General features: G+C 39.4%; 2 protein-coding genes across 2 annotated transcripts; one reads left to right on the top strand and one right to left on the bottom strand.

Annotated features, from left to right (window-relative positions):
- The first annotated feature begins 7341 nt into the window (after positions 1–7341).
- Positions 7342–15250, top strand: LOC148082041 (ferric reductase 1). The gene is made up of 16 exons (XM_087788376.1): positions 7342–7410; positions 7459–7669; positions 7728–7864; positions 8959–9050; positions 9116–9257; positions 9342–9524; positions 10144–10245; positions 10320–10461; positions 10791–10898; positions 12236–12351; positions 12913–12999; positions 13077–13168; positions 14165–14223; positions 14293–14436; positions 15084–15100; positions 15173–15250. The coding sequence occupies exons 1-16, from the start codon at positions 7342–7344 to the stop codon at positions 15248–15250; spliced, it is 1779 nt and encodes a 592-aa protein (XP_087644502.1).
- A 5796-nt stretch (positions 15251–21046) lies between these two features.
- On the bottom strand, positions 21047–24638 carry neurod6a (neuronal differentiation 6a). The gene is made up of 2 exons (XM_087788108.1): positions 24553–24638; positions 21047–23443 (listed from the first exon to the last, which is right to left on the bottom strand). The coding sequence occupies exon 2, from the start codon at positions 23435–23437 to the stop codon at positions 22589–22591; it is 849 nt and encodes a 282-aa protein (XP_087644234.1). The 5' UTR covers positions 23438–23443; positions 24553–24638; the 3' UTR covers positions 21047–22588.
- Between the last annotated feature and the right edge of the window lie 1028 nt (positions 24639–25666).

Below are 25666 nucleotides of genomic sequence, written 5' to 3'. Positions count from 1 at the left end.
TGGAAGGATTTCTCTCCTCTGGTCCGGAAGTGTGTTCAGGAACCATCAGTAGATTCTGATCCACAGACCTCAGAGCCCGAGCTGGGGTGTAAGGCTGGATCAGATCACTAATGTAAGGAGGAGTCTGACCATGAATAGGTTTGAAAGTAAGAACCAGAATTTTAAAAAGTGATTCGGAAAGAAACTGGCGGCCAGTGAAGAGTTTTAAGGATCGGGGAAATGTGAGTTCTTCTACTAGAGCAGCTCAGAATTCTCGCTGCAGAGTTTTGTACTGACTGCAAGCGAGACGGATCCTTTTTGTTTAGACACGAAAATAAACTGTTGGCTATGCACATTTCCAGGGGAAGCAGTAACCCAAGCATCTTATCTCTGGTTTCCTTTGTGTTTGGTGACGCTCTTCCTGTGCACAAGTGAATGGACTCCAACAAAACCTGTGTTTGGCAGTAAGTGGCCAAGCAGGACCAAACTTTGCGTCTCAAAAGGACAACACTTTGCAACTCTCTTGAGGCTTATCTCGTCGTCTACAGAAAAGTGTTTTCGTCTGGTCGTAAAAACCGAGAGCCATCATGTGTGAAGAAGTGTTATAGCAGAATCTGGCGCTAAATCTCTGCCAACATTATTCACAGAGACAATGTTTTTGGAAGATGAATTTGCATCCTTGTGTTTTCCCCAACACAACATGTGCTTAAAATGATAGCAAAGGTGGAATTGGAATTCCAAATTTAAGCCACCATTTCTGTGCTGTTGGGAAGAAATCTTCCAAATCCAAAATGTGTCAAACATGGCCACTAAAAGAGGCTTTTCTTCTGATCCTCCCTTTTATCTTCAAACCCGCACACGTCAGCTTCCTCGATAAAACTCTGAAGGATTACTGGAATTTGGAAATGATTATTTCCTTCAACATCCCTCTTGTATGTTCTTCCAGCTGCTGACGTCAAACCAGAAGTCTGAAGGAAACAACAAGCGTGCAATCACGTGACCTTGTCTGTCGCAGCGACTTGAACCATTCAGATTCGCATTTGTTGTCTCCTCAACTGTTGGTTTGGCTTTGAAACGAATCGTTAAAAACTGCCAACAGCCGACGCACTCGCCGCTTTTTTTTTCAGAGCCATTAAAGTTTGAAGCGCCGCCATGGTCCTTGTGTTTTTATGGAAGGAAGGACGGAGTTCTCTTTCTTCAACACCTAGATGTAGTGTTGATTGTACAATTTGGATCACTCTTTGAAAGGAAATTGAATTATTTTGAGACCTCGAATCATGAGTCGGATGTCATGAGTGAGCTACTCAACGTTGCCGTCAATAAATATTTTTGGACGGGTATTTTGTGTTGGAATTTTTTTTCTTTCTCTTTGGTCTTGAACACATTTGATTTAAAATATATTAGAACAAAGTGTGATTGGCTCGGCTCTAGGAACTTGTTCCAGTGCAAGATTTCATTAAAATAAGAGAATCTTTAAAGCAGCAATACGTAACATTCCGACACGAGCGAGCATCTCGCGTGAGTGTTTAAAATTGTCTTGATTTGTGTCGACTGTCTTCAGAAAGTCACGCTTCTCTTCTTGGTTTAAAAACACAGGTTTTAGGTCAAACACTCGCTGCTGCGGTCAAAGCTCCCAAATGGAGCAGCTTTTAGTTCGGATCTATTAAACCTGTAGAAGCGGAACAAGTGTGGTCGTTCTGTCAGACTTCTTAATCTCTTCTGAGGGGCAGGCCTTCGCGCTTCCTGTTTTTTTTTTGTCCAGGTCTTCCTGTTTCTGATTCCACTCTTCTGCGTCTGCCGCTATTTTTAGACGTCTCCTGCCGTCGCTCAGGTCAGGGATGGAAAGATGAAATGTTCACACAGACGTGACTCACGGATAATAAAGTAACCGTCAGTTTCACGTTGAGTCATCGGAGGCACCATGAGATTGGAGGAGTCTTTATAAAGAGTCTGAGACTTCACATGAATTTTACATTTCAAATCCGTTCTTCTCCCAAAGCAGCCATTCTCACTTCCTGCAGACGACCACGGCAACTGGACTCGTTAAATAAGTCTCTGAATAATCAGTGATTCAACTTAAAACAAGACAATTACTCGCAGGCTAATAATGTCATTAAAACATCTGAGGACCAGTTGCACCGTGACTTAAGACGGCAATATTACACACTTAAATGTTCAAATGATACACAATGTTTGGAGTTATGTAACGTCAGTGAAAAAAAGGAACAAAATAACAACTTTATCTAAGAAGTAAGTTCACCTTTCGGTGCAATATAAAGGAATGAATATAAAGGACAGCAAAAATGACTTTCTCTTAATTTGATTTAATTTGAAAATGGTTTAAATACAGTACATATCAAGTACATTATATATATATATATGTATATTTATATACATGTGTGTGTGTGTGAACTTAAACCTGAACAAGATTAGATATCAATAGAAATACATTTTTTTTTTATTATTGAACCTTGGTTTCTTTGTATGTTTCAAATGATTATATTTTATTTATTTATTTAAGAGCCGTTTTACTTTTTTTTCTTCTTCTCCAACTAAATTTAATAACTTTTGGTTTATAAGAATTAATTAAGTAAAAGAAATGCAAGAAAAGACACGGAAATGTGTCTTCTTTAGTATAAATATATATAAAATGTATTAAATGTTGCTGCTACATGTATTACTATATACAGTGTGTCCCGAAATATTTACGTAATTATGACAGTACTAGTTTAAACCACCTCACAGAATAAATGTTTTCTTTTGGTTGAGCCAAGTTTTTCACTCCCAAAAAGTCATTTTGCGTCTTAGAATATGAATAATTAACCAGTATTTTTCTGATGTAGCTTTAAGAAATACTTTTATTAGAATGTTTAACTAGGAAAGACATGTTCCTGCTTGTAAAAGTTTACTCTCAAAATGGATTTGAAAATATAAAAAAATTGAAAATATTCAGTAAAGAAAAAAGTTTATTTTTTTGTTTATTTGTTCATGTTGATTTAGATATATCTATAAAAAGAATGGCTCAATCATTTCTCCCCCAGCGTTTGATCTTTATTATTTTCTTATTGTTAGAAAACTTCCTGTCATTTTCCTCCCATACTAAGGCTTGTTTTTCTTCTTTAATTTTCCCGTCTTCTGGTCTCCCCAGTGGCTTTCCCCTGAATAAATGGCCTGACCAAGACCTTGGGTGTACCCTGGGGCTGCCTTCCACTCTCAGACTTGTCCTCTCTGAAAACCTGCAGGGGCTGCCAGGACCCTCACTTGCAAACATGACCTTGAGATGCATGATCTCCTTCACCTGAGGCAGGCGCTCAGAGCTGATGTCTGGACACGATGTCTGAACTCCAGCTCAAAATCTTCCAGACAGTGTTCTTCCCTTGAAAGAAAAAAACTCCAACATAAATCCTTAGTTTCTCAAAAAAATGTGAGCACACTGGAATAATCCCATTGTTCCTTTAATCACCAGACTGAGCTCAGTAGGAGAAGACTGTCGGGAGAGAAAGAAACAGAAAAAAGAAAATCAATGTGTTGAATTGTTAACCTGAAGCTTCGACTCTCTCTGCTGCTGTGATGCAACACGCTGAGAAGATCTGCAGTGTGAGGAGCTCTGAGGCACACACACTCACACGCTCACACACACACACACACGGCACTGCCACTGATTTATTTCAATTGCCAGGTAATATTCCGAGACTGAAAAAAAAAACCCTCTGCTTTCCTCACTTACCTTGAAAACTTAACGGTTTTCTTGCTCCAAGTCCAAATACCAGACTCTGTTTTCATAAATCTGAAAAACAAATATTTCTCCGTCAAGTTCATCCATGAGTCGCCAGAATTAAACATTTCCTGATGAAACACTCTGAAGCGGCCGCAGACGCCTTTAAGAAAAAAAACATGATTTATTTAGTTGTTTAACACAATCTAAATATTTCAGTACTTTCTTCTCTTTGGTTCGCTTCCTCTTCTTATGGGAAAAACACACATGGGTACACGGAGAGGTTGTTACAGTACATAGAAAGTGAAAGAAATGATAGAAAAATACTAATAAATCCTGAATAAAAAAGAAAAGTATGTGTTTGAATGAATATACAGTTTCTTCTCAAAGTGCAAAAAAACATCATTGTGTTGAATATCAGAGCATTTTCTCTCTCACTTTGACTTTCTTTTCAGCCTCGACGGAAAATCAATATTTCCTGACCTTTTTTTATACCTTTAAAAAACTCTCAACGACTAACATGAGCAGCAGGTCGTCTGCCGCTGCTTTTCTTCTCCAGCAGTGGACTTTTCTGGTCACACCAGCGTGATGGAAGCCTGTTGGTTTGACTGATGGAAGACTTGGAATGAGGAAGACAAAATATATTTTAAAAAAAAGAAGCAGACTCTGCAGTTAGTCATTTCTTCTGATCTGACCACAGCTTCTCCATCCATCCATGGGTCGTTGACCTGGACTAGAACCTCTCGTGAGTGAAGGAGGTGAGTGTCTGTTCCTCGTCTCCTCCATGTTGATTTGTTTTTCACTTCTAAACATTTCAGGCTCACTTATTAAAAAAGACAACTACTCCAAGTCAAGATTTGCTTCATACCTTCATCCCAGAGTTCAGTCGTTTGGCTCAGCTCAGTTTTCGAGTTAAAACTAAGACAAGGGAAATCAGGAAAAAGGTGGAAAGAAATATTGCTCTGTTTTGGAGTGAGAACCATGGCCTCAAAGAAGCAGATGTGGTGAGATCTAGAGTTCCCTTGGTTCAAAATGTCTCGCTAATATTCGGCAGAACACAAAGCCTCAAATAATCCAAGTCTAAGACCATTGTTCTCAGTCGGGACCAGGAAATCCTCTTGACCACATTAGACTTGAAAGTTTACTGTACGTGCATGAGTTTATCACGATTGAAGAACTCGCTTGATGGAGCTTTTTGGCTTTGAGCAACTAGTGTACAACTTTTCATATCTAAATCGAGAGCGCCTCCTGCTGGTGTTTTATTAAAACATCCCTTCACAGGATAACTGCTACTCCTGCCTGTCATCGAGTTGCCTTGGTCAACTTTGAGCTCGTTCATCTGGGAAACACTCGGACTAGAAAGCTGCTCCTTTGAGATCAAACCCTATACGGCGCCCTAAAGAATGCTCTTCCCGCAGTTCACCGGCAGGTGGCAGTATATCACGCAGACAAGTGCGCATGAGTAGAATAAGGGACGCTAAATAATCTTTATTTGATTTCACGTGAAATTAGATTTATTTTACAAGTTATTTGTAAGAATTCTAGGGACATGAATTGTCATTACAGTTTAAATTGCTCAAAATTATGATCGCAGTCAAAAACATAATACAATAACAATACTGATTGAAACTTAATTAATTAACAATTAAGAAATATTGTCTAATATGTATATATTCACACATATTAGGTGCACGGGACCTTTAAGGATAGTTTTTGTACTTTTCCTTTAGTCCTGCGCATCGACGTCAAAGACGGTAACCATGGCGACGGAGACAAGTGACAGAAAAGTTGGTCGACGTCAAATTACCAACTTCTAAATGTCAAACGAATGAATAACGAGTTGCTTAAACTTCGTTGACAGCCACAGCACAACAAACATCCATCCTCCTTTCGTCAGGAGGAATTAAACGTTGTTCTCTTAACATTTTACAATGAACTTATTATTGTTGCAATTATTGTGAGGTAACACATTTTTGTCGCAAGATGGCAGCAGAGTAAGATAATAATGCGCCTTTTTTAAAAATATTTGACCGAAAATGACATTGAATGTTTAACTTACTCTTTAAGATTGGAATTATTTAATCAACCATTGTGGTATTTTAATCGTGCATCAACAATGAAACAGGTTTTTAATCCTTCAAGTGTCGCTTCTCTGTCTTGGCTCGAGAACTCACGGTGCTGCTGTGCTTTGAAGAAACAAAGTTCTCTGACATGTGAGCATTTGAACAAGATTGAAGTAAAAAAAATTAGCAATATATATACTTTCCACATTTATGCACTAAATAACCTAAACCGTTGTCAGATCTCATACGGCTGATGACAAAATATGACAGAAGTATTCACACCTATTTAAAATAACAGGGCATTCTGGTGCACACAAAATGCTTATATAAAACTTTGATCGGGGGGCCATTGTATTTCCAGGGACCTGAGTTTGAGATAGGATTGAGCACTCATGTTAGTATAGTAAGTTGGGAAGTAAGTAATAGTTAATTGTAAAGCGCCTTTCTAGACCAGGGTCACAAAGCGCTTGAAAAATCAAAAACAATACACAGTTAAAATATATACTTTAATAGATCAAGACACATAAGACAAACACAGGAGTCCCAGAAAATCAGAGAAAAGCACAAATAAGAATGTCTTTTGTTTCTTGAAGGAGTCAGTAGATCCATCAAACACAGAGGGAGAGGAAGATCGTTCCAAAGCTCTGGTCTGAAAGCGTGTTCAGGAACCATCAGTAGATTCTGATCCACAGACATCAGAGCCCGAGCTGGGGTGTAAGGCTGGATCAGATCACTGATGTAAGGAGGAGTCTGACCTTGAATAGATCTGAAATTAAGAACCAGAATTTAAACTTGATCCTTAAATAAACTGGCAGCCAGTGAAGAGAGTATAGAGCTGAACAACCACATTCCACACTGTGACACTTGATATGGTGAGAAAATCTCAAGATAAATAATGTAAAGAAAAGAGAGATAAACTTGGAAAAATGTGTGACCATATCTGGTATAGAGACGTGTATCTATTTTAGCTATTATAAAAGGTGTAAGAAGATATCATACATGGAAATATGTATTTTCAAGATAGGTTTGTTGTTATTATGTTATTATAAATTATTTGTTTATAAGTTTATTTTCCAATAATAGACTTTTATACATCCTCCGCAGCAAAAGGAAGAATGAAATCTTGTGAGATCCATGTGATGACTGAGGATGAGAGGATACATTCGACTCCAGCAGCTTTTAAAGCCCATACTAGGACATATCTTTGTTTCAAAACAAATGAAAGCAGTTGCAACTTCAACATTTTTACAGCGGTCTGTAATTTCTGTAGCACCAGAGTCAAGTACTCGACAGTACTACAAATATATCCTTGTTCCTAAATGCAATATATGGCAATTTAGCTTATCGCTAGATTCTTGTCAATACATCTATTATTGCAATATACAGGTATATGTATTATTTAACCGGTAATCCCATAAAGAGGAAATTAACTCTGCAGCTGTAACTTGGCAACACCAGGAACCAGTTCACCTGCTCCAGGGCTCTGACAGAAAGATGATAAGACTGCTGCACACGAGAATTCCCTTTTGTCTCTCTCTCTCCCTCTAACACACACACACACACACACACACACACACTAGCTTCATGCACAGAAACAGTGGGACCACAAGAGGAGGCGTGGCCGACCCTGCGACACACCTGAGGTTCTCCCAGGTGAGACGGAACATTGTCTCATTTTCCGCCTCTTTCCTCTTCCCTCAGCCCTCCACGACTCACTCTCACAAAATGGTGCCGCTGGTGCTGCTGCTCGTGGCTGCAGCTCGGGGGGTCGAGGGGTTCAGCTCAGGCCTGGTGGGGGGCAGCTGCGAGGACCTGCGGCCACACCACCGCGGTCAGACCCCCAGCACGGACCCCTCGCCCTTCAGCGTCACCACTGACCGCGACAGCTTCAGACCTGGAGAGGAGCTGACTGGTGGGTGTCACCGGATGACAGAGGAAAAACGAGAACTTTGATTTGTTCCTCTTTGCAGTCCAGCTTCACGCCGACGCCACAAACTCCTTCGCCGGGTTCCTGTTACAGGCCAGAGAGGTGGGGGGGCTCTCCCCTGTGGGATCCTTCCTCCTACCCCCACAAGAGGCCCAACTCCTCGAATGCAACCTGCAGCCAGTAAGTCCAGTCACCTCTGCATTTATTTTGTACTTTTTATATCGTCTGAAAAACCATTTAATTCATTAATAAATCAACTAATCAAGGAATGTGGGAGTCGATGTGTTTGTGCCACGAACCAAACTCTTTAAGGAAACGCCAGCTTCAGCCTTGCGTTTGTGAAACTGCAACAGAGATATAACAGCGAACTAACAGCTCCGTGTTTCAAGGATTAAGACAGACATGTAAACTCTGTGTTCTTCTCTCTTACTTGTATACAAGTAAATTGTATCTAATTTCTATTCATTGTTTAAATAAGTAAAAGAGTTTTCCACCCTTTTTATCAATGACTCATGCTGCAGGTGCACAGGAAGTAGGGTTGTAGGTTCTATTCCAGCTTCTTTGTTTGTGACGTGCCTCTTTTTCCAGGTTTAGATTGAGTTATAGTATGAGTATATTTTTTTAATCTGTTTTTTTAGATCAATATAATTCTCATTATTATTTCAAAATGTTTTGTAAACACATTGATATTAAAAGCAACAACTATATCAATACACCGCGATAATTATAGCAATAAATAAATGATGTTTTATCAAATTAGCTGGTACGACACCATCCTCGGATGTGATGTTGATATAAACAAAATAAATACGATAAAAACTATTCAAACCTAAGAAAAACAGAAAACTTCTGAAAAAAAAGCTCAAATATATTTTAACTGTATCCAGCTTGTGATATATGGAATACCATTAATTCATTGTCTACGCTTTATCCCAGGGTCGGGGTCGTGGCCTCTGTATGTTTTTGGACTGTGGGTGGAAACCGGAGTGCCCGGAGTAAACCCATGCAACACGTGGAGAACATACAAACACAGAAAGGTTGTCTCGGCAGAAGCACCATAATTCGGAAATAGAGGAAATATAAAAACACATTTTCTTCTTCTTTATTTTAACATTTTTTATAGAATATAAATGTGATAGTTTATGTTCCATTCAAAATGTATTCTCATTATTCAAGGACACCCTGGAAAGGTGGCCAAAAGTAGTCAATTCTGAGTCATCCATTACCTTCTGCTAAAACTCCTTCATGGTTAAAATGTTCTGTTCTTTCACCAGAACTCGTCTGTGTCTCACTCCTCCCCCGCTCTGAAGACATCCATCCAGGTGTCGTGGATACCCTCCGAGACCACCAAACAAGTCCAGTTCCAGTAAGTTTCACAGGTCATTTTTGACCCTCTGAGACCATGAGAGTGTCTCTGCGGTGTCTCTGCAGCGCGACCTTCGTGAAGGACTACGGAACCTTCTGGGTGGACGTGACCAGTTCGGCTGTGACTCTGAACACCAGCAATGAGATGGACGTCACCACACCATCTCCCGCCTCTGTGTCCTCCAGCCAGTTGCCTCCACCAGCACCTGTGAGTTCCTTATATCCAGCCACTCCCCGTCCGGAGGAGGCCACGGGGCACACCCACCCACCCAGCCACCGTTCTTTCTTCCAGAACCCTATCTCCAGCGAGGCCTGTGGAGTCACCAAAGTTTGCTTCAGTCAGCCGTCAAACTGCAACCCGGACTCCGACAAGGACTGTCACTTCATGTCGGTGAACGTCGCCACGGCCCACCACGAGGTGACCGGACCCTCCGAAGGCTACGTCTCCTTCGGCTTCTCCACGGACCAACTGATGGTGAGCATTGAACATGATTTGAATTGAAGAAGCTTTAAGGTGTGCCTCACTCATTGCCACGTGTTCAAGTCAAGTATTTGACTGAAAGAACACCTGCTCTGACTCATCAAACACACTTGTGAACGCAACAAAAATATTTTTTGTGTATTTTATATATCAGTTTATCAGTTCTATGAGTAAAAGCCTTGCCCTACAACCACACTTAAGGAGTAACTTATGCTGATGTTTCAGGTTCGCTGACAACAAAAATCACTTTTTTTTTTTACGTTACTTAATCAATTTCAACCACAGAAACCATGATGGCGAATGTTTTTAAGTCGTTTTCCTGAATATTTGATGTTAAAATATACGGCAGTTTCCTGGAATTCCACGTCACACAGAGCCTGCAGTCACAGATCACATTACTGGTTCAGCTCGGGAAGAAGTGTTTTCATGCACGTGGATGTGATTTGAATGGACACTTTTTTATGAAGAGCTTTTGGGAAATACCGCTTTTTATCTTTTTAAACACATTTGTTTTCGGGCCTTTAGGAGACAACAGGAGGGTTAAGGGTACTTTAAACGTAGCTAGAGTCAGGAATAATCTGTAACAACTATCTCCGTCATTGAAACTCTGCAGGGAAACGACGACATCTACATCTGTGGCTCATCGCCCGACGGTCGACCGTGGCTCCGACACGCCTTCTCGACGGGACGTAAACGGCCTCAAACTCTTCCACTGGTATCCACTTCCCAAAACATCCTGCTTAGTCTCAGCATGTTTTTAAAAGATTTCTCTGGCACTGGTCCGGTAAGGGGGACGTCTCTGATGTCAGGGCGTCCGCGAAAGATGGAATCATCAGCTGCTCCTTCACCTCCAAGAACCCCATCATCACTCATCGCAGCAGTGGACAGAACTTCCATCTCATGCTGGCTTCTGGACCTACCAGCACCAGTGGTAAAGCTCCTAGCTACGTACATGTGGCCCTTGTACTTATGTGGCTGCTTTAGTAGAAATGTTTTGTGTTTTTGATAGTTCCATTGTAATGTCGTTTTTTCAAACAATATTGATAGTTTTCTTTGTGATTTATAGTCAAGTTGTTGTGTTTTTTTTCTTACATATTGTTTATTTTACTTTGACATTACTTTAATCGTTAATTGAATATTCAAAATATATTTGTAGTTTTACTTGAAATATTTCCATATTTATAGTAGTCTGCAAATTCTTCTCAAGCTTCTTTTATTTTCTTCACACCGGGATATTGAAACCACATCCGTCTCCTAAAGGTGAAATCCGCATCCACACGAAGACATTCGTGAGCAGTGAGAAAGTCAACATCTCCCAACCTGTTGTGGTGGGACGAGCTGGACAGCCTCACATCCTCAAAGCTCACGGTGAGAGACACAAACTACCACTCGCAGCCCCCGGTGTGGTGCGTTCAAATATTTGAGTTACATTCAAATATATAACAAAATATAATCATTTACGAAAAGCGTCTTTGTGTCCCAGTATAATGTCCATTAGCAACGAGACCTTTGATGATGAGAAATCATTGTAAATAAGTTATAGTTATTTGTAAAGTCCCATTCTTGACCAGGGTCACAAAGCGCTTGAACAATCAAAAACAATACACAGTTAAGGAAGTGTGTTCAGGAACCATCAGTAGATTCTGATCCACAGACCTCAGAGCCCGAGCTGGGGTGTAAGGCTGGATCAGATCACTGATGTAAGGAGGAGCCTGACCATGAATAGATCTGAAAGTAAGAACCAAAATTTTAAAGTTGATCCTGAAAGAAACTGGCAGCCAGTGAAGAGTTTTAAGGATCAGGGAAATGTGAGTTCTTCTACTAGAGCGGGTCAGAATTCTTTCTGCATTGGTATCTTAACCCTGACTATTGTGCAGCTTTATGACTTTATTACAGTCATTTCATGTTGATGTGGACAAAGGTCAAACTCGAGCTCACAAGGGACAAAAATATTTCAGCAGTCCGGGTTGTGGGCGAAACAAAATGTATATTTAACTTACAGGAAGCAGAAGTCTGACATTGAGATCATCTTTTCATTGTTTGAGGCTCAATTCATCTTATTTCTTTCAACTTTTCTCTTATTGTCGACATCTATAATCTCATGATCCTAATCCTTGATCCTTATCTTAAACAGTGAGATCTTTACAGGTTAACATATCAATATGAACATTCATTGACTCGGATTATGATTCAACCATCCAGGGCCACATACCATTACTTGGCGGGGCCAGGAGTTTGTCACATGTGATGTAGACCTATTAAATTAGACCTGAAAAACAAATTCTTTCCAAACAAGTCATGCGGTACGACTCATGTTTCCTCCCGAAGAGACTTAAAAGTGACTCACTTGTGTATGTTTTTTGTTCTTAAAGTTTCACGTTTCACATGATTTTTATCTTTTGTTGAACACAATGTGTTCTGTCTTCAAGTGGAATGGAACCAGACACTCGTTATTGTTGTAAATAAAAATGATGTTATTCAAGAACTTAGTCAACCTCCTGCACTACTATCCAGCCTAGTCCCTGTGCTGTTCATGTTTCAACACGACAGTCATATATGTTGTCCAGGCGGAGGAATAATACATAATCAAATCATCAACAATTAATCTAAGTCAGGTCGAGCTAGAAATAAATATAAATATAAATAGGTTTTGGCTCAGGTTGGATCAGTCTTTGCCTCCAGTTATGATGAAAACTTCTCCGCAGGAGCTCTGATGCTCATCGCCTGGATGACCACGGGCACTCTGGGAATGCTGGTAGCCAGGTTCCTGAAGGGAGCTCCTGTTGGACAGAAGCTGCTGGGAAAAGATGTCTGGTTTACGGTGAGACTTTCATACTCGAATCAAACCTCATGAGGTCGGAGTAGGAAACGTTTCTTAATTGATATACACATTTATGATTGTATTTATTTCACAATAGCCATTGAAAAGGACTGTCTGTTTACACAGGCTTTATTATTTATGAATTATGGCACTCTGGGTATTCCATATCTGACAGATAACTATTTTTATTTTTATCTATAATTGTATTAACTGAAATATAACTCTATATAAATATAAAAAAAAATTGTGAATATTTCTTGCCCCTCAAAATATTTTGTGATTGAGGTCATATATATAAAAAAAGTTAATATATATACAGTATATATGTAAGTTTTATAAATATGTCATTGGCAAATTGAAGTTTCTTTCCTGTTTATATTTTCTTCCTATTCTTTTTTTTGCTTTCAACGTTGTTGAATCATAGTTTGGCCCTTCCCACTGTCCTACTATGAAATGTGGCCCCTGTAGATTTGAGTTCCGACCCCTGCTATAGAGTAGAGTAGTCTGTCTCCTATCGTCCGCAGCTGGTACTACACCGTTGTTCTGCACAACTCTCTGCAGGTCCATGTGGGTTTGATGAGTCTGACCGTAGTCATCACTGCCATCGCCTTCATCCTCTCGTTCGCTCACGTCAAAGTCTGGTCTGGGGTCAGTGCGACACACACTCATGACTCCATCACAGGTTCTTGAATGTTACTCAAGTTTGTCTGTGCCGGTGTGTTCAGGGAGCTCATCCTGTTTTGGGCTGCCTGGTTCTGATCCTGGCCCTCATTCAGCCCACTCTGGCTGCGGCGCGCTGTGCACCAGATCATCAGCTGTGAGCTCCACAGGAAACTTCATTTTATAGATTCTTTTGGCCCAAATTATATTATAAAATGAGCTTAAACTTGAACACTCAACGTATAAAACAGGTTTGATCTTTCTATTGTTACTCTTTCATTTGTTGAGAAGAATCAACGAATGTCTTAATCAAAAAACATTTCTGTTATTTGATGATTTAGGCGTCTGTGTTTTAAAGAAAATGTGTTAAAGAAAAATACAACAATATAACTGAATAACTATTTTGAGCATATGACAAAATTCTGACATTATATTTATCTTTTTTGTATCAAATATCATTTTACATTTAATCAGCAATATTTAATAATTTTAGTGAATGTATCGGCACCAACAATGATCAGATTTCAAATCTAAAAAAATATGGGAACAAAAACATATCTATTGACAAATAATGTAAAACATTAATAATCATAATAATGATGATAACAATTTAAAACATAAATAGAAGATGTATTACTTTTTTAATGTGTGTATAATTTTAAGTTGGTATAAAACTGTTTACTGAAATGTACCGACTAGATGAGATAAAAAAAGAAATAACTTGACAAATAATAAATTAAATATGTCAATTAGAAGAAGAAAAAAAAGAATTTATTTGAAGATAATTAACATTTATAATATAAAGTATTAGTTGCAGCTCTAAGTTGAGACGTGAAAGTTACATCAGTTATCCCTGATTGTTTGTTAAACTTTGTGTTTGAAAATAAAACAATCAAAGTGGTTTAAACAGCTCAACGTAATGAAGTTTAAACATAAAAGTTAACGAGGCCGCGCCTAAATAAAGCTCCATATCTCTCATGTATTATTCATTTGAGACGTCATTTGCAATAAAAAAAAGTTAATGCCGAATTATGGGCTTCAGAAAAGTTGTTAGTGAATATTCGATCAATTAAGATATTAGGACATATATGACATCTATTAAAGACGAACGATCTGTCCTGGTGTGTGTGTCATGATGTGTTTCCTCCCTCAGTCGATTCCTCTTCTCGTGGTCTCACAGTCTGATTGCAGTGGCAATAAAAGCTCTGGCTGGTAACGTCTCGCCTCCTTCTCTGTGTTTCTCCTCCATGTCTTGATGAATCTGTTGTCGTCTGGTTGCAGTGGCGGCCATCTTTACAGGCCTGGATATGATGGACAGCAGCCTGGACCAGTGGCTGATGAAGGTGATGGGCGGGTTCGTCGGCTGGGAGGCGCTTTTCTTCCTCATCCTGGATTTCAACCTGAAGTGCAAACTCCACGGGAGAGGTGAGCCTGCCACTTATAAACCTGTGCTAAGCTGAGAAAAAAACTTGTTATATTTCTAATATATAACGCCTATTAAAACTTTGTCTGTAATATATATTTTATTATATTATTTATTAAATTATTTTGTAAATTTATAATTTGTCATCAGCGTTTTTAAATGAAAATTAAACAAAACTGTTTTGTTTCATGATCCAAGCATGCAACTATATATATATATATATATACATGCATGTTTTAACAAAGGAAAAACTTGGATTTATAACAAATAAAAATTCATAAAAAATATCTCAGCAGTACAATTTAAATTAACTCTAAAAGGGAAGAATTTCCAACAAGTAAAACATTTATTTCTAAATACTGTATATTTTTGGGGGGATTTTTAAGTCTCTATCTAAACTATCTATTCTCCAAGTGTGTGGTGTGCGTGCCTGCATGTGTGTTTGTGAACGTGTGTATTTGTTATTAATCACAATATTGGAGAATAAAGGTTTCAGTCGATTCGATATGCAGTAAAAGTAATAATTCTGATCTAGAGTCACTGACCTGTGTACGTTTTTGTATCGTGAGTTTCAAATACTAGTGAGTCAGATCATAACTGTCACATTTAAAAACTACTTTTGATCATTTCTTTCTTCGTTGTCCTGCAGGTGCTCTAGGAGGAATGGTGAGAAATTAGATTCAGCAAAAATAATCATTAAAAAAAAGAAGTCAATTCTAATGACAGAGTTCATGGCAGGTGGTGACGATGGTGCTCTTCCTCCTGGGAAACCTGAGCTTCCTGATCGCTCTCCTGGTTGGGATCGGAATGTCGTGAATGCTGAACAAACGTCATGATTGACGTCATTGTTTATATTATATTGATTCACATATTTTTCTTACTCTTAAAAAACTCCTTTAAAATAATATGTTGCATGAGGCAGCATTTATATTTTATTTTCAAATACATTACAAGATTAATAGTTATTTATATTTTTAATGAAGCTAAAATGTTAGCTACACCTTATCTTGATAGTTAACAAAGGGAACTAGTTCCCAAAAGAAACTTCCAACAGACCAGACCACTAGTGACAGCAGTGGACATACCCATGTAGCGTTTAGCAACCTGCTAGTAGTATTATCATCCACACTTGCAGCCGAAGTAACATAATAAATGTAAGAGGCAACAGAAACCAATCAGGACGATGATATAAACATACAAAGCTTCTTTGTGTGTCCCTCATACTTCATCATCATCATAAAAACTCCCCCCAAAAACCCGAATTTTCCAGACATCTACATCCATTCTGTCCTGCTCCTACGTCCCTTCAAGTGTCTCTTAAATAGCACGGCGAGTGAGCGATGACGGAGTTGGCTAAAAAGTCATCACAGCAGGGACGTTCTCCCAGAGACGAATGGATTTCTAGCGGCATAATTAAGTTAATTAACAAATTCACATGCATATTCATCAAGTGGTTGAAGTCGCTCCAGCGGCAGCTTGATGAACGCGGCGGTTATAAGGAGCTCATTTACATCTTTTCACCACTTCATAGAAGAGTTTTTTTGTGAGAGGGTCTATGACTTTGGTAACAATTCTGTGCAGAATTAACTTTTCAGTTGTTTTTTTTTTTGCAATTTTGGGGTTGTTTGTCATTGACCGCTTGTATGGCTTCTTACCGCTGCTGCGCTCAAAACCAGCGGAACAAGAATTCATAAAACAGGCGACAAATCCTTTTAAAAAAAACAATCTCATTGTTTTAGGGTTACTAAGGTGAGATCGCTTTGAAAGTGAGCTAAGCTAACTTGAGCGTTTGGAACCCTCTTGGGTCAGGGTCAAAGTGCGTAAAGTTGAGTCTTAAACGATAAACTTGTTCATTTTGTGTGTGTTGTCATGTCAAATAAACTCCTTGGCAGAGGTATATATTCTCTTAGTGTTTTTTTTTTTGGGTGTATTTCATTTAATATTTTTCGTATGTATTTTAAAATTCTGTCTCTAAATCAGTGACGCGCCGCACAAACATCTGAAGTGATGGTTGTTTGTGAACAGACTCACACGGTTGTGTTCCGCCAGCTGGTCGTACTTTCAGTGACTGTTGATCTGGCGACAGAGTCGAGCCGCTCTGTACCGAGGCGTGCTGCTGTCATCACATCCACACAAGGGTATCACGTCTCCACCTCCACAGGCAGATGTTGCTCCTGGAGGTTCTTCGACGTGACGGGTCCTGAAGCTTTCGGTTTGAAAGTGAAATGTTCTCTTGTGTTCGGTTCCTCCGACCGACGGCTCCAGCCAACTCAACATTTGGTCTCGCTGCGAGCTGTGAGTGAGTCGTGCGAGTGGACGTTTGTGGATTTGTGTTTCGTCGCCCACGCAGATGAATATCAATGTCAGGAAGTCCAGGGCTAGAGGAACCAGTCTGGATCGATGCAGGGACTTCAAATCAAACGACTGTTGATCTTATTTATTTATCTTTACGTCCAAACTTTTGCTTTTTGAGTTCTGGTACAATCACAGCATCAGCTCTATAGACACACAACATAGTAAGTAAGTAAGTCATTTTTATTTGTATAGCGCTTTTCTAGACCAGGGTCACAAAGCTCTTAAAGAATCAAAACAATATTCAATAAAGTATATACTTAAAAGCTCAAGATAAAAACTGATAACACAACAGGAGTTCCAGAAAATCAAGGAAAAGCCTGAACAAATTAGAAGGTCTTAAGATAGAAGGCTCAGGTTCACATGTACCAGTAAATGATTCAACAATACCCTATCTTACGTGAAACCCTTTCCAGGGTGTCCCCTGCCTCTCACCAATATTAGCTCGCCAAGCAACTCAACTAAAGGGTTAGTGAAGGTGGTATGAACAAATGTATGAACAAAAGTTCAGGCTAAGCAAAGTAGAAACAATATTGTTTATAACTTGAAAAATGGTTAAAAAAAACCATATGTTTTCTTTCTAGAATTTGTGTTGTTTATTCGCAACCCTTGAAAAAATTGTGAACTGGATCAAATTTATCGTCCTCGTCGATCGCAACATAAATTTTTGTTTAAATCAATATGGAAGTAAAGTTCCGCCACTGGACTTTGAATATGAATTGTTTGACACAGAATCTTTACAGCATCAAAATCAAAGTTTGAGTTTCAAAATCCATCAAATTTCAAGTACCTGTATTTTTTCAATGCATGAACAAATTCAGCGGCACAAATGTACTTCCATAAATCAGTATGTATGCCGATGTGGTTTTGTATCTGAGGAAAGCTCTCTGTTTAAGTTTGCTGCTCCCTTGACCCCGGTCTTCATGGGTTTTAATGCTCATAATAATGTATAAAGTTTTAAACTTCCTGGTCTTCTTCAACTTGACACACACTAAAATCACCTCCTTCTCATTAACAGTGGAGCGAGAGACTGATGGTCGTTTGAGGGACTCTGATGGAGCCATTAGGGGTTCGGCGTGAGCCTGGATTATGAATAACTTCCACGCATGACACGTCGTAGCAAATAGCCCTTAATGTGTCTCTGATTAGCCCGAGTCAAGACCGGACAAACTCACCTTCATTCATATTTAAACACACCTATTAAGTTCATTTCCAGAACTGTATTTTTAATCTCGCGACAGTTCGGATGATTTACACTTTCCAAAGAAATCCATATTTATCTTCCGGGGTCTCCATGCGGACCGACACTTTATCAGCACTCTGGGTGCTTAAACGTCTGCTGTGTTGCTGAAGACATTAGGATATAAAAGTCCCATTATTGAGGTTTCAAAAAGTTTTAAATTAGAGTTGAATTAAGAAAAAAAGAATTTAAAAACAGTCTGTAAAAACTGAAAAAATCATGAATCAAAATAAAACCAGACGTTCATTTCATTACCGTACATGTTAGATTTTGCTTTCCAACGCTTTCCAGGGTGTCCCTCAAATCACACCCTGTGCAGCAGGGACCGTCTTCTCAGCACCTGCACCTTTAGGGCCACTGAATGAATAAATGAGTCTTTTGTTTGCCCTTATCTTGAGAACTCATACAATGCAGAAATAGAAGTAACTTGAATGTAATTTCAACTTAAGGAGTTCGAGCAGAACCAAATAGTTTGATCCTTTTCTTCTGCTGCTGTTTCGTGCGGTTGTAACTTGTAGTTGGCGTTTCTACGTCTACTTCCCTTGCCTTACGTAGAAGACGCCACTGCTGATTGGCCAGTGGTGTTGAGTTGAAAGGCTTTGATTTCACCCACATAGAGGACAATATTTTAGAGTAGTTATTTAAATGCTATAAAATACAACTCACCAGAAATGATTGAAACCTAATTCTTTCCATTGTAGCTTTCTTAGACAAACTGATGTGCCGCCACCATCCGACCTACTTCACTCAAACATCTTACAAAGACTTTGTTCACTCTGGAAGCGGAGCTAAATATTTCTAAAGCATGAACCACTTCTTTCATCAACCTTTCGAATTCAGTTGATTCTCATTCCATGCTTGGCTCGTTCATCCAGTTCCTGAAGGAATGTAGTCGGAATAATATCAAAAGATAAATGAGGCTGAGTTTGATGGAGGGAACGATCATCTTTACTGAGTTTCAGTTTATTTAACAACTAGATTCGATCATTTCCAGAGCAGGGGGCAAAAATCTTTTGACTTCTCAATCGAACAAAAACTTGCATCTACCAAAACGTGTGTTTTAATAGAAATATATTGACAAGAAGATGGATACAAGTCATATATATGTTTGCATTATTTTCCTTTTTTGCTTAACAGAATATAAAGGAAACGATAACAATAAGAATTACGAACACAAAGAACCTTTTCAGCTCATTGCTGATTATATCACATCTATAGTGTGTAAAACACATCTATACATATAACAAATTATCATCGCCTTTAATTAAAAAATACATTCCATACGAAACGTGTTCAACAGGAACTAAGAGTCTGACTGTGGTATTGTCTTGTCGTTCCTCAAGGCTCAATCTATTTTTTTTTTTTTCCTTCACCAACATCAGTTTCAGTTGAATTGGAATTTCTGACATCGGTGGTTATTGCTTCTTATCTTATCTTACCTCACTGGCATCTTTAAAGTAGTGATGGCCTGATGAAGCTTCATGAAGCAGTGTCATTATATTCAGAGTCCACTAGATGGCGGTCTCTGCACTCTTTCCTATGTTTTGAAAAACTGTTCTAATGAAACATCACATCATTTTTAAACTGATGGCGCCACCTACTGACGTCTAAACAACATGACACTTTTTCATGAAGCTTCACCAGCACATCACTACTTTGAAGGTCATCATATCAATATTAATGGACGACCATCCTGCAGGTCACATAACATGCCTCCAGTTTGACATGTTCTAGAGTTATTGAAATCTGACAATGTATTCTAGTAAATTCCCCGACATCGAGATCATCAGATTTGACAGTCTTAAGCAAAACTTCACAGACAAATGTGGAATCCTGCCAATCACAGCAACATTCATGAGTTATTAGGTGTGTGTGTCTGTGTGTGTGTGTGTGATGGCCTCAAGCCACAATCGCTGCGATGAAACTTGGCAAACTCTTGGTCCTTGCTCTTGAGTCTTGGATCGTCACCTGCACCCAGCGCCCTCGTGGGGATCACTGTTCTTGGGGGCGTCACAACTTAAAGCCTCTAATTAAAACTATAATCGGGGGGATTACCACAAGACCCCTGCAGAGGCAGCCTCTTCCAAACACTGCTTATTGGAAATTTAATGGAGGGGAGGATTCTGTGTGTCTCACACCATCTGCTCCTGGAACCGGAGGAGGAATTTGAAAGTTGGCGACGGGAATCATCATCAAAATAATACGAGTGTGTGCGATTGTGCTGAACCCTTCGCAGGGGTCTCACCGATGAGCTCGTGTGGTCGTCTTTAGGAAGCGACAAAACTGACGTTTGAATTCTAGATTCTCATCCAGATGATTCTCTTGTGACTGTCGTTCAAGTTTGTTCGGTTCTGGTGCCAACATTGTTTAAGAGAAGTCACAGTTGGGTGCCGAGAATCAGCTCCTCTAAATTCAAAACCATGGTTCTCAGTCAGAAGAGGGTGGAAGGCCTGGGCCGGACGGGAGGAGAGTAACTTGGGGTCTTGTTCGAGAGTGAGGGTAAGAAGTTGTGGTGAAGGAAGAGCTGAGCCAGAATTCAAAGATCTTAATTTATGGTGTTATCTGTTATCATGGACATCAGTCGGTGACTGAAGATACAAGCGATACCATCAGAGGAGCTCGGTCGTTCTGGAGAGACTCAAAGTAGAACCTCTGCCTGTTCACACCAAGAGAAGCCGGTCGAGGTGTCTCAGGAACCTTTGTTAGGATCATAGACGTATCCATCTCCAGTCATGTCGGACTGGGAGGAGACCTCGGGGCAGACCCAGGACACGTTGAAGAGACTACTGCTTGTTTTCTCCCAGAAGATGGAAGACATGTCAATAAACTTTTAAATGTTCAATTGAATTGATAAGACCAAAAAAAAACATCTCAAAATATAAATTCATGCAAAACATGTGAGGATTTTAAACACAAATATGTTACATCTTAAATAATGACATGATAATGTAGTTAAATCAAGTATTTAATAATGTCACAACAAACATCAAGTTAAAAAAAAGCCATCTTGTTTACTTTGTAAAAATAAAAGAAAGAACATTTATCAAATAAAACGACAGTTAATAGTACTTGTTAAGTTATTGAAGTTACCTTTAATGAGTTTCTTCTCATACATTCATTAGAGTAAATGACAACAGTCCAGAAAGTAAAATCACAGAATACAATGAAAGAATATCAATACAATCTTTACAGCTCGTCCTCAATATGTCCAATAAATACACTTATTTACATCAATTTAGCATATTTTTCTTCTTGTTTGCCGTAGTGTGGGAGTTATGGAGAAAGTCTGGATGATGGACTCTGATGTTTGCTGATGATATAGCGATTTGTTTATCAGACGAGGTTCACGTTTTAGACAGTTTGCTGGCGAAGACAGTGTTGGACGTAGAACGATGAAGATAAAAGGTAAGAGAAGAAAAGAGAAGTTGATCAAACAGGTCCTTGGATGAGGTGAATACGGATATGAAGAGGAAAGAATCGTCGACACTGAACCAAGCATTCAGTCACGGCAGCTTTTCTAAACCACTTCAACTCAAGTGTGATTTCTGGTTGCATAGTTCCGCCGGCCTGTTTGTGAAGACATCTAATTAAATCACAATTCCCTCAGTGAGAGTGTGTGCAAGTGGGAAGCAGAACAGATTTTTGGGACTTTTCCCACCTCCCATATGGCGAATACTTGGCTGTGCTGACATCCAGGATTCGATTGTGCATCTTAAGTTATAAAGCTGTGTGTGATGTTAGCTATAAACAACGGTTAATGAAACACACATGACCAGTTCACTCAGAGAAAATACTAACACGTGTGTGAGTGAGCTGGTATAATGTAACATTTCCACCAAAATAAATAAATAAATAATTACTTCAAGTGGAACCGTCATCACCGGCGGAGAAGGACAACTTTTATTCTAACAGTTCTCTCTTGCTTTGTGCGACTGGACCAGTCGGAGACGGCAGTTGCATTGATTTCCATTTTGGATAAAGTACTTTTTCAAACTTTTTAAAATCTTCCGGGTGACAAAACCAAATGAAAAAGAGCATTTTTCTAACAACAATAAGAAAAAACATGATGTGCCCTGTGGCAGCGGTTCTGAAGTTTTACTTTACAATTACCCTGTCCCAACACTAGGGGAGCCAGTAACAACCTATCTTTCATAGTCCTGCCTTGGGGAGGACATCATAGCTGGAAAGTAACACATTTCTTACATCTTAATTTACTTTTTCCCCTGTATGTAAATTTAATTTCACTTAAGTATGTTTAAGTATTTTACTCTCAGTACTTTTAAATTATAAGGTCAAATACTAAGTAAAATACCCAAAAGTGTTATCAATGAATTATGGGAAGGAACAAAGTCACACCAAAACTAAAAATGGCGATTTATATTTTGTACTTTTGTAAATGAGGTTTAAATGAGCTCTTTTCTTGCTGGTACTTGAGTTAAACCTCATCAGAGTAATAGTACTTTTACTTGAGTCAATTGTTGTAGTATTCTTTCCTCCTCCGGCTCGAAGCTGAAATCTTTCCGTCCAAATGTTCCTCTTGGTTCCAACAACCTTCAGTTTGGTTAAGTTTGGAAAGGCTTGCTCAGGTGCTCCTGCACCTGGTACAACTGCTCCCGCAGATGGACGCCATACGGGCCCATGTCTGCGGACGAGCCCGGCCCGACGGAGCAGAACCGCAGACCCACGTGGCAGCTGCGGTAGTCGGCGCCGTCCTCCTGCTTCAGGGAGAAAATCCTGTTGAAGCTCAGAGGAGGGCTGAGCCCGCCTGAAGCCACGGGACTGCCTAAAGACGGACTGTTGTATACGGACCCGTATCTGTACGGCGTCAAGGTCCTGCTGGTGTCGCCCAAACCTTCAGAGCGCTGCAGGGGGAAGGATGAGTAGTCGGGGAGGAAGCTCCGTGTGTTGAGCTGCAGACTTCCAGCCACCAGGTTGGTCGTGGGCTGAGAGAGACCTTTGCAGAGGTTCTGGACGAACATGACCAGGTCCGGTCTTTCCCCTGAAGTCAGGATCTGGGACAGGGCCCAGATGTAGTTCCTGGCCAAGCGCAGGGTCTCGATCTTGGACAGCTTCTGCGTCTTGGAGTAACACGGGACTACTTTTCTCAGGGTGTCCAGGGCGTTGTTCAGCCCGTGCATGCGGGTTCTCTCCCGGGCGTTGGCCTCGACCCGCCTCTGTCGAACCCGATCCAGGCGGGCGCGGCTCGGCCTGGCCTTCCTAGAACCTCTCCGTCTCAGACTCCCCTCCTCCTCCTCCTCCTCGCCCGGTCTTCCCTCTCTCTCCCCTGCAAACTCCAGCATGTGCCGCAGTGCTGTGTCGTCTCGCTTCAGCGACCGGATGTTGTCGACGTCCCAGCTGGTTCTGAAAGAACTGCTTGACGGGTCCAAGGAAGGCTCGTCGAACGTCAACATGTCCACCTGCAGGGAAGAACGTTAGATGGTCACGAGGATTTAAACGTCTCAATTGCTTCCTCCATTTCCAGAGTTATTGTTTTTGCATCAGCTGTCAGAATAATGCCCTTTAAATTCTAGGTAAAGGTGGACTAGATGTTCTTCAAAACGTTGTGGTTCAAAGGTCAAACTGTGACCTATTTTATTTTCTCTGTTATTTTGAAAATCATTATCATTAGATAAAAAAAGAAAATAAATTGATTCAATATTTAAAGGGATGAAATCAGTTTTTTATTGTCTTCATATTTCTATTTTTATTAGGATATTATTATTATTATTTCGATTTTTCTGTTATAATAGCATAAAATAATATAATTCAATAGAATGGGTTAAGATTTTCTCAGGTTTTCATCAAGATTACTTTTGAAAGAATTGTGCAGTTATATAACGTTTTTAGGGGGAATAAAAGGATAAATGGAATAAAAAGAAAAAGCTAATTTAAATTATTCAAAAATTTGAATTTATTCTAAATGTTATGATTCAAAGACAGTTATTAAAAAGTTAGTTAAAAACTGTTAAAGTCTAAAAAAAACAAGTTTACTTCCCCATTTATTTATTCCCTGTCTTCAATCTTTAGATACGAACAATATCATTTATTTGACCAGCTGATTTATTAAAATATTTCTTTCATGGAATTTTTTTTTAATGATCGAAATAAATCATTTGTATAATAAAAGGTTGAATTTTTAACGACAAATTCCAACTAGAAAAATCCAACATATTTTAATGTTTGATATTCTAATTCCAATCATTAAAAAATGAATTTTCCAAATTCCACATGTTTTAATTGCTAGCCTTTTAAATTAAATATACAAAAAGTACAATATTGCCAACATGTTATTTAATTATTAATGTGACCATAAAGAAATCATGAAATTCACTTATTTAATAAAAACACATTCAATATTCTGATATAATTCCATAATTCATTGCAGAATATTGACACTAAATAAAAGGGAAATTAGTAAAAATCCTGACTTTAACATCACATATTTGCAGGAATATATTTTTTAAAGTTTATCAGATCACTTGAAAAACGATATTTCATGTTATAATAATAAAGAAAAGAAACTGACCTGCGATAATCAAGAGGCTCAAGAGTCGTCTTCTCAGTCGCTCCTCATCCTCCCGTCTCCTCTTCTTCTCTCCTTCCTCTGCGAAGTGAAGACATGATGCCATCTGCTGCCGACGTCACCGCCGGTGGTGCCAGAGAAGCAAGATCTCCGAGGATCTCGTCTCTTCCTCTCTGCTCCTGCTGTCACTCCGCCGGGGTCTACCTGCTCGCTCCACTCTGAACCTCTGCGACCTCTATTAACAGTGTAATTACCAGTCAACTACTTGAGTACAGACTCACGAGAGTCTTTCTTCCGACGCCTCTCTCACCACTCGGCTGCTCTTAATTGAAAATGCAAATGTAATGAAGTGTTTTGTTCATTATTTATCTCCCTGCAGCAGATTAGCGATGAACACTGAGTCTCATAAACACAAACACACACTCAGTGTCGGGCTCCTTTATTGCTGCATCGTCAACACAACCGATCAAACCCTCAAGACGATTAAGATCACAGCGTTTTCTGCTCCTGGAGTCAAGTCTGGTGATTTGTTTTCTTCTTCGTGCTGGCGGCTCTCGTCGTGGATACTTCCCTCCAGCAAGTGTTCATCCATCTGAGACTCAGACCTTGTTCCCCTTATTTCATCATAGACACACAGGCGTGTCAAGAAACACACGCTTCGATATGGAAATGTACTGCAACACAAGTTAAGAATGAATTCCCTGTTAGATGCAGAAATACTTTTTGAGAGGTTTTCTTTTGACAGAGGTTTTTTTTCGAGAGAGGTTTTTTTTTTTTTTTTAGAGAGGTTTTCTTTTTAGTGGTTTTCTTTTAAGAGGTTTTCTTTTTAGAGAGGTTATCTTTTTACAGAGCTTTTCTTTTTACGGAGCTTTTCTTTTTAGAGAGGTTTTCTCTTTACAGAGGTTTTATTTTTACAGAGGTTTTCTTTTTACAGAGCTTATTTTTTTACAGAGGTTTTCTTTTTAGAGATGTTTTCTCAAGACCTGCATGTGTGCTTGTGTGTCTGCATCTGTGTGTTCATGGGTGTGTGTCCATGTCTACTGTTGTGGGAGTATTTTGTGAATGTGTGTTGAATGTTACGTTATGTGTGTGTGTATATTAATGGGTAAAGAGTTTA

This window comes from Callionymus lyra, chromosome 4 (assembly GCF_982586985.1).
Source record: "Callionymus lyra chromosome 4, fCalLyr1.hap1.1, whole genome shotgun sequence".
Taxonomy (NCBI): Eukaryota; Metazoa; Chordata; class Actinopteri; order Syngnathiformes; family Callionymidae; genus Callionymus; species Callionymus lyra.
The sequence above is the reverse complement of the archived record's forward strand: the minus strand, read 5'-3'. Positions and strand labels throughout refer to the sequence as shown.

Bases quoted from the DNA above. Each gene is read 5' to 3' on its own strand.
- LOC148082041 (XM_087788376.1), top strand. From the start codon at position 7,342: ATGCACAGAAACAGTGGGACCACAAGAGGAGGCGTGGCCGACCCTGCG. The intron at 7,865-8,958 runs GTAAGTCCAGTC...TTCTTTCACCAG, and splicing joins TCGAATGCAACCTGCAGCCA to AACTCGTCTGTGTCTCACTC. The intron at 13,000-13,076 runs GTCAGTGCGACA...CGGTGTGTTCAG, and splicing joins ACGTCAAAGTCTGGTCTGGG to GGAGCTCATCCTGTTTTGGG.
- neurod6a (XM_087788108.1), bottom strand. From the start codon at position 23,437: ATGTTGACGTTCGACGAGCCTTCCTTGGACCCGTCAAGCAGTTCTTTC.